The following is a 16,012-nucleotide window of genomic DNA, read 5'->3' as shown; positions in this document are numbered from 1 at the left end:
TTTGTGGGCAGATTCTGGATGAAACCTTTTGCACTCCCTCAGAAAGGTGTGGAACGATCGGGCTTTCCTATTTTCTCATTAGGGACTGCACGTGGGAATCTTCCAGTCCTTGGTGATGCCGCTCATAGTAGTCTCCATTCATTCTCAAGCCTTCCACCCTGTATCCTTTGTTGAACGTAGGTGTGCTAATCTTCTCCGACTACTATAGCTTGGGGAGAGGCCTAATGGTAATTGCTATGTGTAGCTTCCTCGAGACAAGGTATGAAGACATTCAGGGTGTGGTCGGGTCTGTGGAGGTCTAAAGGTGTACCTGACGATGGCTAAAGGGGTGGCAGATACCACTGCCCGAGCATACTTGCATTCAGAGACATTACACGGAGAGCTCCTTTTCAGTAACCATGATTATTCTTTCGGAGTGCGCGCTCTTCCAGTGTCCTGTAGCTATTTGTAGCACAGAGGGAATTTGGAAACATTCGGTGTATGTGGATCCTCTGCAGATTGGATTGCTACACACTCCTGGCTATCTTGTCTGACTGCTTGTGCTAATGGGGCTGTGAATGGAAGAAATTGCTCGGGGCTGGGGAGTTCACCATTTAATGCAGGGATCTTGGAAACTATTTCCAAGCCTCTCCCATCGGCACTATGCATGAGGTCACCCACTTGTCAGCGCAGACCTAGCTGTGACTTTTTGTCCTGCTCATATTGTCTATGCGTGATATGCATCACTACTACGTTCCCAGCAGAAAACTAGCTCTATCAGACTGACTGTGCTGCGTACAAACCATTAACCGGGCTCTCATGAATGTGTGCATCAGGAAGCAAGAAGCCTTGTACAGACAAACCCTGCTTTCTGTAGCTTCCTGCATGTAATTTCTGTAGATTAGCGCCCCGCTGATCAGTATGTCATCAATAGCAGATTGGTGGGGGTCTCACTCCTGTCACTCCCTCTGATCAGCTGATTGAAGGGGCTGTAACGATCTCTGTGGCCTCTTCATAGTACACCAGGCACAGTACTGCCCATTGTATAATCGCTGTGGTTGGTATTACAGCTCAGTCCCTTTCTATTGCCTGGGACTGAGGATGCAGAAAGGCCACTTGACAGATGGGCGTGATGTCGCGGACCCAGGAAGAGGCAGGTGCACCTAGAGGCTCTGCTCTCTCTGCAATTGCCGAACCCTTTCCACTTTGATAGGGCCAGGAGTGGTGATGGTTTCACAGTCTGGCCCTATCAATCAGATGGAGAGGACGTAGCAGTTGCAGAGAGAGCAGAGCCTCTAGGTGTAACGGCAACGCCCCCGTTGCTCCTAGAGGCTCATTTGCATATATTAAAGCTTCATTTTTCTCAGCAATGCGGGCACATAAGAACATGGGATCAACACAGATGCCTTCTGCTGCCAAGCGCACATGGAACAGGTCAGCCAGTGTCATGGGTACGTCTGCTGACAGATGCCCTTTAAGAGTGTTTGTCTAAAGGTCCTTTTACAGGGACCAATGAGCTGATAGTTCATCAGAACGAAGCAAATTTTACACACAAGCCTGAATATTAAATTTGACTTTACGACTGTAATTCATATTCTTAGACAGTACAAAGTTGGACAGTAGGAGTCTGTCCCAATATGAAGAAACTAACTTCTACAAATTGGAGTGTTGCAAACCATTCTATACAATTAAATGACGTATTAGTACAATAAAAATATTTAGTTTTTTTGTATAGTAGCACCCCCTGCTGTTTATCCTTCTGGTCCACCTCCTGCTGTCAGTGGAGGACCAGCATGCTCAGTAACTTTCCTGCTCGCTTCCTTTTTTCCATGCCAGCATAGTGATTTCATAGTGCAGTGGCCCAGACACCTTTCACTCACTCATTCATCCCTGCCTCTAAATTCATAGAAGTATCTAACTCTGTTTCTCTCTGGACAGTGGCCACAGAATTTATATATATAATATATATATATATATATATATATATATATATATATATAAAAAATTTTTGGCGGGGGGGGGGGTCATTACATACCATAGTGCTGTTTATCACTCCTGGGATATGCAGGTTGTTGTCACATGAGGCAAACTGCAGCCTGCTGAGAGAAAATGAAGAGACATGAGCTGCAGAGGGGTGAGTAAAGAAGCTAGTAAGGCCACATGCACACGACCGTATTTTGTTTGTTGTCCGATCCGTTTTTTTTTTTGCGGCTAGGATGCAGACCCATTCATTTCAATGGGTTCGCAAAAAACGCGAACAGCACACAGTGTGCTGTCCGCATCAGTATGTCCGTTCCGTGCCGCAAAAAAAAAAAAATAGTGCATGTCCTATTTTTTTCTAGTTTGCGGACAAGGATAGGCATTATTACAATGGATCCGCAAAAAAAACGGATGCCATACGGAACGTCATCCTTTTTTTTGCGGATCCACAATTTGCGTACCGCAAAACACATACGGCCGTGTGCATGTAGCCTAAGAGTGAAAATTACATTGGAGAACAGCATTTTTGCATTGACTTGGTAAAATAATTTTGTGCATTACTATATATATATATATATATATATATATATATATATATATATATATATTGTGGGTTAACTACTTTAAAACAGGTTGATTACACTTGTCGTGCACTACACAGAATAATCTGCATTTGGAGTATTAACTATGTTCTCCTACATGTAGGTTTTCTTTCTATGACCCATGCAAATTCATACAAATTGCCATCCCATGAACCTTTGCTGTTTTATTGAGCGGGTATCATTTCGTTATAGCTCAGAGCCTGGCAAATTGTGAAATGTTTTGTGTGCAAGTTATTAAAAGACTGTCGTGTTACAGACGTGTTCCTGCATGGCATTTTATTATCCCAGCCGCAGGCCTGCGATGTGGCAATTAAACGTAGAGATACGCACACCGTTTATTTGTAGAACGTTAACCCCGAAAGGACGTGCGTATTTAGAATTTTATGGAAGCGTCAAGAGCCGGCTTTTATCATTTCTATCTTTTATGAAGATGCAGTGCAGACTAGAAGGTGCTTGTTTTCCTAATGGAGGTCATAGACGAATGGCGTTGGCCGACTTATAAACACGCATGTTCGGCCTGTCTGATTGGGCGTTCACTTCGATAAGTGTAAGACCCTGTTCAAATAATAATAGTGGCCTGAGATGGACGCATACTCCAGGAAATGCTCCAACAGAGGCATGCCGTGTGCCGCTATAATGGCACACAGTGAGGTGTGTGGCCACTGGGATCCCATTCTAGCAAAATGTATAGTACACAATATATATTATATTTTTATTTTTTTTATTTTTATTGCATATGTTAGTATACTATGTTATTTCATACATTTTCTTTTTTGTGGTATACCGACATGATATATGCCAAAAGGACACTGTCTGTGGGGACAGTGGATCCCTGTGGTTACCGTTAATGCCTATGGAAAGAGCTTTTCCAGAGGCCGTCAGTGTCACCTGAACAGGGCCTAAAAGCTGAGCATAAGTTAGTCCTAGACAACCCTTGAGAAAATACAGATCCAGACAAGATGAAGTTTCGCTTGTACGATCCTTGTCTCCCCAGAACAGGACCATGACGCCCCTCCACACACACATATTAGAATAGATCAAAATCAGGATTAAAAAAAATAAAAAAATCCCCAGATCACCCTCTTTATAATTGTAGTCAATTGGAAAATTTCTAAATTGTGTAATAGGTTTCCTTTGGTAACACCCACATTGTATTCTCTCTACAGACCGGTAAAACAAAGCTGTACTTCTACACAATGAAGTTCTATACCTAATGAGTCATTAGACAGGTTTCTAATGAAAACTGCTTGTCTCTCCTGACTACTTCTCCTGTAATCTGCGTGGTACCATAGGTCAATACAACGCCACCATTGAGTGTGATTATAAGTTATAGTGGTCCTCCCCTGGACTATTGGTCTCATGACAAGTAAGTAATGGACTTTTTACATAGGGCGATTGTCCTTCGAAAAGAACATTCCTTGCCGAACTTTAGCCCATGTAAAAGGCCCGCTGATCAGCTGACAATCGGTTGATTGAATCTTTTACACCAGTGTTCTAACAAAAAACCCTACCCCGTGAAAAGCCCTTACCCCTTGTCACTTCCAGTGACGCGGCCACGCCGGACATGGCGGAGATCAGCTGGAGGAGGGGGTGTGCACCTCAGCTTCTCCCGCAGCGCTCCCTGTAATTTTACCTTACCCGTGGTAGTGTGCTTGCGCTGAGGCGCACACCCTCTCCTACAGCTGATCTTCGTCATGTCCGGTGTGGCCGCGTCACCGGAAGTGATGAAGATAAGGGATTTTCACGGGGTAAGGTTTTTTTGTTAGAACACCGGCATAAAAGTATCTTTTTTATCGTCAGCACATTGGCCCGTGTGAACATGGGATGTGCAGCTGACAATAATGTAAATGAATGTCCACGAGAACGATCCCATTGTTCACGTGACTGTGTTCGGCCTTTAAACAAGAGCCGATTGCTGTACTATATTGTCCATTGACACTTATTATAGGGTTTTCTGCAGACAAACGCTACGTACTGGCAATCTCAGGCTGCGAGTCTGATATCACAGGGTTTCAGACTGAACCAAAATGGCTGAGAAATGTGGATATTATTTGTGAGCCATACAATGTACATGTGGGATCACGGATATCCCTGGGCAGACCTGTTCCTGCTGAGAGGCACGTTATCAGGATACTGAGCAAGTGTGAGGGGCTTCTGGTCTGTCAAATGCAAGCCCACGCTGACATAATGGCTTCCATTTTTAAAGGATCCATGACTGATCTGTTCTGACCTCTATAGTGCATTCATCTTAAATGATTTTTTTCTGGGTTCCTCACTTTTTGTGTTGGGCTACTTTCACGCTGACTTTTTGGCTTTCCGTTTGTCGGATCCGTTCAGGGCTCTCACAATCGGTCCAAAACGGATCAGTTTTGCCCTAATGCATTCTGAATGGAAAAGGATCCGCTCAGAATGCATCAGTTTGCCTCCGATCAGTCACCATTCTGCTCTGGAGGCGGACACCAAAAAGCTCCTTGCAGCGTTTTGGTGTTCGTCTGACGAAGCTGAGCCAAACGGATCCGTTCTGACACACAAGGTAAGTCAATGGGGACGGATCAGTTTTCTATGACACAATAGAAAACGGATCCGTCCTCCAGTGACTTTCAATGGTGTTCAAGATGGATCCGTTTTGGCTATGTTAAAGATAATACAAACGGATCCGTTCTGAACGGATGCAGATGGTTGTATTATCTGAACGGACCAAATGCAAGTGTGAAAGTAGCCTTAACTTGTGCAGGAGATGGCATACCTCACTCAAAACACTAGTAGATTAAGGCTACTTTCACACCTGCATTTTTGCTGGATCCGTCATAATACAACCGTCTGCATCCGTTATGAACGGATCTGGTTTTATTATCTCTAGCCATGACTGATCTGTCTCTTAAACCATTGTAAGTCAATGGGGGAAGGATCAGCGCTTGTGTGCATCATGGAAGTGCAATGAAACAGAACAGAATACATTCTGGTGCACTCCGTTCCTTTTAGTTCCATTTTGTCCCCATTGACAATGGGGACAAAACGGAAGCATTTTCCCCGCTATTGAGATCCTATGACCGATCTCAATAGTGGAAAGGGAAAGCGCAGATGTGAAAGTAGCCTAAAGGGGTTGTCCACTTTTTTTATATTGATGACCTATCCTGAGAATACGTCATCAATAAAAATAACTCGGACAACCCCTTTAAGTGCAAAACCTGAGAGAAATGAAAAATGGTGACCTTCCTGTTCAAGAAAAAAAATTCACATTACTTGGGGAACAAACACAATACTTAATACTTTTCATCTTTTGCAGATTCGACAGTTCCTGGGCTCCTCTTCTGCCATACAAGATGGCCGCACTGCTTCTCCGACTGCCTGATGCACACTGTGCATTTAGGACCCCAAGACACTATCTGTTGCCCTTGGATTGGCCAGCACTGCTCACATGAGCAGTCCTGGCCAATCCAAGAACAGGGCTGAACAGGTAGGAGGTGTCTTGGGCTACCGATGCACAGTTTCTATCAGGTAGTCTGTGAAGAGTTGCAGCCATCTTGGATGGCAGAAGAGAAGACCGAAAATGGGTCTGCAACGAAAAAGATGAAAAGGAGGGAACCGTGTAAATGTTCTGTTCGTTCCCCAGTTAAAGGGTTTCTGTCACCAGAATTAACCCTATTAAACTGTCTGACATTAGCGATGTGCTAATGTCAGCAGACTCTATCTCTACTATTCTTATGCTTATTCATGCGCCAATTAGTGCACAATTTTAACATTGATGATATGCAAATTAGCCTCTAGGAGCGCGGGGGGGGGGGGCGGCGTTGCTCCTAGAGGCTCTGTTCTCCCACCTCATGTCACGCCCTGCCGTCCCTGATTGACAGGGTCAGGCAGCATTAATCTTCTGCCGGTCCTGTGTGCTGGGTAAACGGCACTGCGCAGGCACAAGATTTATCCAGCACACAGGACCGGCAGAAGACGAACCGCGGACAAGAATAGGACATGCTCCATATTTTTTGCAGGGCCGCGGAACGGAACAATGGATGCGGACAGCACACGGTGTACTGTGTGCATCTTTTGTGGCCCCATTGAAATGAATGGGTCCGCACCCGTTCCGCAAAATTGCAGAACGGATGCGGATCCATTTATACGGTTGTGTGAATGCACCCTAAGTCTGCAACAATGTCATATACCAGTACATATGGTCCTAACTCAGGACTCCCAAGGTGAGCCACATGTGGCTCCTGACCCACTGGTTGGGGACCACTGCTTTAAACAATTGTTCACCTTTTGATATTTCTTCTATATTGCACTAGGGTTGCATCGGGTATCGAACTATTGATGCCCAATCGATACTTTTAGACCAGGATTGATTCGATACCGGGATTTGCTATTTACCGATACTAGGCTGTGCTACTGCACAGCCTAGTATCTCTTAGAGAGCATGGCACGTGCCGCCCTCAGCGCGCACCATGTTCTCCTCCGCAGCACAGTGGAGAAGGAGGCAGTACCTCCCTCCTTCCCCACTGTGACGCGGCCACCGCTGCCACCAATGACAAGTGTAGTGAGGAGGAGGGGAGGGGTTGTGACGACTGCGCCACCAATGAAGATAATTTACCCCTAAATACAAATATAGGCTATGGGTGCCGACCGTATCACATACCCGGCACCCAGCCTCAACAACAGGGTATGTGATCCGCGGCAATTAACCCCTCAGGTGCCGCACCTGAGGGGTAATTACTGCGATTCGGGTGATCATTGAGGCTGGGTGCCTGGTATGTGATACGGCCGGCACCCGTAGCCTATATTTGTATTTAGGGGTAAATTATCTTAGTTGGTGGTGCAGTGTGCCCCCCCCAAGTATTGTAATCATTGATGGCATAGTGGCCACAGGGTCCCCTCCCCTCCTCATTCCTCCTTTTTATTGGTGGTGCAGTGGCAGCTTCTGATCGGAGCCCCAGCAGTAAAATCGCGGTGCTCAGATCGTTACCATGGCAGCCAGGACGCTACTGAAGCCCTGGCTGCCATGGAAAGCTCCCTGCTGCTGTGTGCACTATGCACACACAGCAGGGAGTGTGAAGTCCTATTCACCCTAATGAAGCTCTATTAGGGCGAATAGGACAAGGGATCAAAATATCCCAGGTTCTAGCCCCTATGGGGGCTAATTGTTATTAAATACAAAGTAAAAAAAAATGAAATAAAATATTAAAAGTTTTTTAATTCATCCCCTTTCTCAATTTTACATATATAATATATAAACGATAAAAAAAAAAACATTTTATGTATCACCAAGTCCAAACTATTAAAATAGATTCAACATTTTTTAGTCACCTTGTCACCCCAAAAAATAGGATAGGACAGTGTTCTAGTATGGGCTGGATGTCCATAAAATGCGGAATGTACACAGCTTTTTTGGTGTTTTTTATTATTTTTGCGTGGTATCGAATTTCGCAATACTTTTTTATGGTATCGAATTCGAATCAAAATTTTGGCATTGTGACAACCCTATATTGCACAGCGCATGCCCTGTTTGTATACCTATAGTAGAAAGTAACCTAATCCAGCGGTTCCCGTTGGTACAGCATGAATAGGTCACCTTGTTATTGGAAAGAAGCCTTCCTTTCTGTTTGCCCGATGTCTTGGCTTCTCTTCTGCACCTGCAGCCCTGTATTTATACCAACACATTGTCCGCTGTGCTGCTCAGTACTGTATACAGGGCAGAGCTGTACTCCTCGGGACTTGTCGGTACCTGCGGGAGATCATTGAGGAAAAGCAAGCAGTGAGTCAATGGTGGCATGGTTGTTTCCAGACAGTAATCTTCAGCTTCCACATTTGTGTAATCCCAAACAACAATTGTCATTTCTCATTCATTGAGAAAAGGACGGAGACGTGTTTCCCTCTGTCTACTGTCACAAAAAGAAATCTCCCTTCTTTCCTTAGGCCTCTTGCACACGAACGTATTTCAATGGGTCCTCAAAAAAAACAAAAAACGGAAGGTACACCATGTGCATTCCGTTTCCGTATTTTCGTTCTGCAAAAAAATAGAACATGTCCTATTATTGTCCGCATTGCGGACAAGGATAGTACTGTTCTATTAGGGGCCAGCTGTTCCGTTCCGCAAAATACGGAATGAACACAGATGTCACCCGTATTTTTTGCGGATCTGTTTTTTTGCGGACCGCAAAATACATACGGTCGTGTGTAAGAGGCCTTCGGCAGATGTGAAAGTATACTAGATGTAGTGCAGCTAGAAATGTCGTCTCTAACCTGCATTAGTTCAGTCATTTTTCTTCCCTCCTGCTGGGTATTTTCACGCTCCCTGCTTGTAAGCAGCTCTTCCTGACATTGTATAAGAACTGGGGAGTCCCAAGTCAATCAGGTGTCCCACTTTTTCCCCTCTCACAGCACGCAGTGCCACACACCAGACTGCAGCTGCATCCCCCTCCTGCCTGTGTCTTCAATGGGTCCGCAAATCCGGAGATGCGGAACGGAAGCACGGAATGGAACCCTACGGGAGCTCTACGGAGTGCTTCTGTGGGGTTTCGTCCCGTACTTCCGTTCCGCAAAAAGATAGAACATGTTCTATCTTTTTGTGGAACGGCCGGATCGTGGACCCATTAAAGTGAATGGGTCCGCGATCCGCTGCAGCTTCCTCACGATGGGTGTTCGTGCATTGCGGCCCGCAATTTGCAGGCCGCAGCACGACCCGGGGCGCGCACGTTTGTGTGCATGAGGCTTTAACAGCCTTTTTTGTGCAGCAGACTTGGCTAGGTCACTGCGTATAGTATTTGACATGTAGTAAGCATACATGGAGTTACTGCTGAGACCTCATTTTGTAGTAAGTCTACCATCTTGAGCCACGTGTGGTCACAATGTGCCACACCTCATAGGTATGAAGCACTAATAAAATGTACTGTGTAGTCTCGGCCTGTCTGGGGATCACATTCATAATGCGAATATCTACAGTCACCACATGCAAAGCTACATAGACCATTGTCAACCAAAAGTGCATCGGTTTCCAGTAGTAGATCACTAGCCTTTGGATATCACTTTTCAAGGGTTAATAACTAATTGTAGTATAAATTAGAATATGTTCAATTATGTATCTTCCAGCAAATGCTCTGAGGACCTGGAGCATTATAGAATTACCATTAGGATTACTGACAGTGGAGGATGAGCACGCATACTGTACAATTGCCCAATTACCATCTTTTTTGGACTATGAGATAGTCATGATTATAGGACGCACCCAGGTTTTAGGCAACAGAAAATAAGTAAAAAATATTTTATACTAATTAAATTCACCTAATGGTCTAAGGAAGTGAAGGAGTTGAAGAGGTTGAAACTCTAGCAGCAACAGTAAATGTGCTATAAAATAACAAAAGAAGTCGTACACCCCATTTCTCCTCTGCTGCTTTTTGCACCGTGCTCCAGTCCTATAGCACTGACGTCACCTTCCTGGCTGCAGCAGTAATGTCCAGTACACACTCTCACCGCTTCAACCGATCACTGGCCTCAGCAGTCATGTGCTGTATACTGGTGTGTATGGAACGTCACTGCTACAGACTGGAAGATGATGTCGGCTCTGCAGGACCAGAGCGTGAGGCTGGAAGTGGCAGGGGAAAAATGTTAAGTATCACTACTTTTGTTATATTGGTACATTTAGATTAGGTTCATATCGGTGGCGGAGGTTTCAGTAGGAGCCTCCATCGCTAGGTTCCTGCAAAATAAAAATAAAATAAAAAATGTGAATTGCCGCTGCAATGACATTACGTTGACAACCTGTGATCCCTGCTAAATTGTATAAAATAATACAAGGCGTTCGAGGACCATCGCTCCAGTGCGCCCTACTGGTCTGTTACTAGCCTGCAGCGCTGATGTTGCGTCAATGACATGTGACATAACCTGGCAGTGCTGTGTTGTCAATGCACTGTCATCACTTCTGCCTAGTAAACAGAGACCGATAGAAAGTACTGGAGAGGTGCTGCTGGGGGGTTTAATGGATTTTTACCATTGATGGCCTTCAAGGTAGGCCAGTAAAGATGAAGAAGGTCACGGCACTCCAAAAGCTTGTTCAATGTTCTTTAATACACCAAAAAATACAGCAGCAACAATAGTCTTTATCAAGCTACATACTTTTTTGGTGTATTAAAGAACATTGAACAAGCTTTTGGAGTGCCGTGACCTTCATCTTTACTGGCATTTTGGGGGTCTCTGAGGCCGAGACCTGACGTCACGAGCACCGCCGCAAAGTCTCTTGAGTGTATCCAAGTAAGTGGTGCTGTCCTACCATCCATTTTTTGTTTGATCTTCAAGGTAGGCCATATATATCTGATATCTCCACTGATCAGCTGTTGGAAGAGGCCATAGCACTCTGTGAGCGCTTAGACCTCTTACTAGGCCAGTGACGTCACCGTACATCAGTCATGTGGCCTAGACCAGTGTTCCTCAACTCCGGTCCTCAGGGCCCACCTGCCGGCCATGTTTTTAGGATTTCCTTAGTATTGAGCAGGTGATATAATTAGTGTCAGTGCATCAGGACTTACCACAGGTATTCATTCTGAGGGATAGTCTCAAATCGTGACCAGTAGGTGGGCCTTGGGGACTGGAGTTGAGGAACACTGGCCTAGACGCAGCTCCGTCCCCTTTTGGTGCTTGGACCCCCACCGATCTGATATTGAGGACCTATAATGAGGATAGGTCATCAATATCAATTCTTAGATAACCCCTTTAAGGAAGAGGTCAGGGCCTCCTTGACTGGGACTATGAGATGCAGATACATTTTAGCAAGATTTTTTTTTTCTTGCTGAAAAGTTTCTCTCCCTTATTTTGACTTCTGGGCTTCAGTAAGTTGGCCAGAAAGGATGAGCGAAATGCACAAGTACCACTGTGGTAATAGATCTATTGTCTTCTAATGTACATGGCTAGGGTCTTGTGACAGCCTGTTAGGGTAACGTACACATGGCTGAAAGTGCAGGAACCCCAGTCTAGGAAATGTCTTCGTAGATACAGGGGAGGAAGCGATTATTGTGTTTCCTGCATGTGCCGTGTCCCTAGGAGACTTACAAATTGACACAGAAACCTTCATGTCTTATTTATCTCCTCTCATAGTAGTTTACACACAGCTTCCCATAGACGTATCCAACTAGGGGGCCGCACTACTTATCACAGGCTACAGAAATGTATTAGCCTCAGTTTTGTCTTTGGTCCAGGAATCCATAGGGAGAACATTTAGGTTCACATGTGGCAGATTTCTTACAGAAATGATTGTGACTGTCCTAGTCATGCAAATGGGGCTTACGGAAATCCGTGCACATGCTGGAGAAACAACCCCATTTAGATGTATGGAAGGGATTACCATGTAGTGCTGTGGTATTCTTTTTCTGCATGTTGCCTACAAGGGGCCCACGGGCTAGGGCCTAGAGTTCCCTGTACCGTCACTATATGAACCAAATTTCCTTTTGGACTTTTCCACTTTTTAAAATCCATTACTAGTTCCAACTACCAAAAATGTTCCAGCTGCATAGACCACGTTTCCATAGACTTCTGTGGTCCTCACCTATTTCAGTGAGTGGTTGCAGTATGCAGCTGGAACATTTTCACTATATTGAGAAGCATAGTCAACCATGCTTTTATACGTCAGGAGACTGACTCTCTCTTCACATGTGCCAGACAGACAAGAAAAATGCCATTTAGATATGCCATAGGCACGCAGATCTGCAAAAAAGTGTGCATTGCCCCATGTAATTGAATGGGTCAGTGTATTATTCTTGAAAAAAAACGTCACGCTGAAGAAAAATATGGTCGTGTGCATGAGTCTTGATACAAATATCATTTATAGGTCCAACATTCTTTACTAATTCATTTCTGCATATGCAGTAAGATACTTAGTGCCCCCCAGTGGTCGCTCTTTTCAAACTTTTTGTGTAACTTATGTATGATGGGGTTGGAGTACTGTATAATAAAGTTCCGACTGCTATGAAGATAATTTAAGATGAAATGTTACATTAAAAAACAAGATGGAATTATTGTGGAAACTATAGTTCTGTGTAGGATAGAGGGTTTTCTTTGGAAGAACAAAAAACAGGGGAAAACTTGGTCTGTTGTATGGCACCCGATGAAACATGGGGGGGGGGGATTGGTTTTAATATATGGCTTTCGATGGAGCATGGGGAAACTGTAGTCTGGTGTAAGGCATCTGAAGGAGCATAGGGGCACCTTGGTTTGATGTATGGCATCAGATGGAGCATGGTGGGATGGGATCCTTGGTTTGATGTATGGCATATGATGGAGCATGGTGGGAACCATGGTCTGATATATGGCATGTGATGGAGCGTGGGGGAATGGTCGTCTGATGTACAGCATCTGATGAAGCATGGTGGGAACTATGGTCTGATGTATGACATCTAATGGAGTTTGGAGGGAACCATGGTCTGATGTATGGCATCTGATGGAGCATGGTGGGAACCTTCTTCCGATATACAGCATCTGATGGAGCATGGGGGAACCTTGGTCTGATGGAGCATAAGGACACCTTGGTCTGATGTATGGCATATGATGGAGCATGGGTGGAACATTGGTCTGATATACAGCATCTGATGGAGCATGGGGGAACCTTGGTCTGATATATGGCATCTGATGGAGCATGGAGAAACCTTGGTCAGATATGGCATCTGATGGAGCATGGGGGAACCTTGGTCTTATATATGGCATTTGATTGAGCATGGTGGGAACCATTGTCTGATATATGGCATCTAATGGAGCTTAGGTTGGAACCACGGTTTCATATGGCATCTGATGGAGCATGGCGGGAACCATGGTCTGATATATGGCATCTGATGGAATATAGGGAAACTTTGGTCTGATATACGGCATCTGATGGAGCATGATGGAAACCTCCATTTAATGCATGGTGTCGGATGGAGCATGGGGGGAACCATTGTCTGATATACAGCATCTGAAGGAGCATGGTGCTCTGTTTTTCATTAAATTTTGATTACATTTGCTTGTTATATTGCCCTAAAATCTTTAGGACTATCTAGCTAGATGAAATGAATACATGCATTTATTGAACCTGTATTATTCTTGTGACAGTATATAGAGTAATTTACATTCACAGTTACCTTTGTACATGGAGCTTTTTTACATTCAGATCATTCAGCCCTTCTCATGCCTACAAGTTATGAGGATCTTGTAAAAATAAGGTTATTCTGGTGTCATATATTGCAGGTTTTTTCCATGATAGTTTCCCCATGTGAACATGCCAGCTAGTCAGCTGACAAACGAGCAAACGTATGCAAGCATAAAAAAGCCTGTAAACAGCGGATGTGCCGCTGACTAACGCAGACTAAATGGAGATCATTGATTGTATTGACCATTGATTGTCCCCATACAGCCATGTGATTAGTACATGGAAATGCACTGATTGACTTGCTATATCTACTCGTCTAATATAAGCCTTACTAGCGGATAACTTCCCTGTGTGAAAGGGCCTTTACTTTGTGTTAGGGTACTTTCACACTAGCGTTTTTCTTTTCCGGTATTGAGTTCTGTCACAGGGGCTCAATACCGGAAAAAAACTGATCAGTTTTATCCTAATGCATTCTGAATGGAGAGCATTCCGTTCAGGATGCATCAGTTCAGTCCCTCTTATGTTTTTTGGATGGAGAAAATACCGCAGCATGCTGCAGTTTTCTCTCCAGCCAAAAATACTGATCCCATGCCGGATCCGGCATTCATTTCCATTGAAATGCATTAATGCCGGATCCGGCCCCAAGTGTTCCAGCAAAACGGATCCGGTTTTGCGGTCTGTGCATGTGCAGACCTTTTAAAAATGAAAAAAAAAAAAAAAACATTAATACCGGATCCGTTTTTCTGGATGACACCGGAGAGACTGATCTGGTATTTCAGTGCATTTGTCAGACGGATCCGCCTGACAAATTCCATCAGTTTGGGTCCAGATTGCCGGATCCGGTTCCGGTGACTGAACTGCCTGCCGTAATCCTCTGCCGCAATCCTCTGCCGCAAGTGTCAAAGTACCCTTAGGCCTCTTTCACACCGTTTTTTTTTTTTTTCCAATTACGGGCCGGTTTTTGCATTCCGTATACGGAACCATTCATTTCAATGGTTCTGCAAAAAAAAATAAAAAATATGTACTCAGTTTCCGTATTTCCGTTTTTCCATTCAGTTGAAAGATAGAACATGTCCTATTGCCCACAAATCATGTTCCGTGGCTTCATTCAAATCAATGGGTCCGTTTTTTTCTGAACCATCTATTGAAAATGTTATGCCCAGCCCAATTTTTTCTATGTAATTACTGTATATGCCATACGGAAAAACGAGACGGAAACAAAAAACGGAACAACGGATCCGTGAAAAACAGCGCAAAACACTGAAAAAGCCATACGGTCGTGTGAAAGAGGTCTTGGTCGGTCTCCAATAATTTCCCTTTATTTTACACACCGCTAAGACTATGCCTTCCAGCCATGCAACAATGAATCTTCCAATTAAAATGTTAAGTGGCTTGAAAGGTAATCCAAGGATATGGAAGTAAAGTAATGTCCGTGGTCTGATGCGCTCACATATTAAGTGTATTTCTTTCTTTCTGCAGCTGTGCTGGACGAGGAAAGGCTTACAGCCGAAGAGATGGATGAAAGGAGACGTCAGAATGTGGCCTATGAATATTTGTGTCACTTGGAGGAAGCAAAGAGGTAAGGTCCTCGAAGGGGAAGTACTTCCTCGTTACTGTGCTGAAGTGACTTAGCATAACTTTGGTGAAGTTATACAGTAATACTGTAATATACAACCATTACCAGAACACTCACTTTATGAGTAGGAACAGTCTTCTAAGGCCTCATGCACACAACTGTTTGGATCCACATCTGAGCCGCATTTTTGCAGATCGGACCCATTTCACTTCAATGTCTGCATCCGTTGCCCTGTAAAAAAAAAAAAAAAAAAAGAACATGTCCTATTCTTGTCCGTTTTGCTGACAAGAATAGGCATTTCTATAATGGGCCGCCCGTTACGCAAACTGTTTTGCAGATCTGCAATTTGTGGATTGCAAAACAGGGCGCGGTCGTGTGCATGTAGCCTAAGGTCATGTTGACATGTGGAAGATTAGTCAAATGTCTGTGATTTAAAATCATTTACATAGGGTTGTTTCTGCTGCAAGATGAAAGGGACAGTGGCAGGAATCTCGCTAACAGATTTGCCACTTGGGAGTATACCTAAGGCTACTTTCACACCTGCGTTTAGGTGCGGATCCGTCTGGTATCTGCACAGACTGATCCGCATCTATAATGCAAACGCTTGTATCCGTTCAGAACGGATCCGTTTGCATTTCCATGAACAAAAAAAAAAATTTGCATTATTTTGTTCATGATAATGCAAACTGATCCGTTTTGACTTGCATTGAAAGTAAATGGGAGGCGGATCCGTTTTCAATTGCACCATATTGTGTCAGTAAAAACGGATCCGTCCCC

General features: G+C 44.3%; 1 protein-coding gene across 1 annotated transcript in view; it reads left to right on the top strand.

The window, feature by feature from the left end:
• The window catches only part of IQGAP1 (IQ motif containing GTPase activating protein 1), a 146,794-nt gene that overhangs the window by 16,648 nt on the left and 114,134 nt on the right, over positions 1–16,012 (top strand). The window contains exon 2 of the mRNA XM_040414082.1: positions 15,139–15,238. Coding sequence (XP_040270016.1) covers positions 15,139–15,238 — 100 coding nt within the window. The remainder of the gene's footprint in view (positions 1–15,138; positions 15,239–16,012) is intronic.

The sequence above is a fragment of the Bufo bufo genome, chromosome 1, assembly GCF_905171765.1.
Source record: "Bufo bufo chromosome 1, aBufBuf1.1, whole genome shotgun sequence".
In the NCBI taxonomy this organism is placed as follows: Eukaryota; Metazoa; Chordata; class Amphibia; order Anura; family Bufonidae; genus Bufo; species Bufo bufo.
The sequence above is the reverse complement of the archived record's forward strand: the minus strand, read 5'-3'. Positions and strand labels throughout refer to the sequence as shown.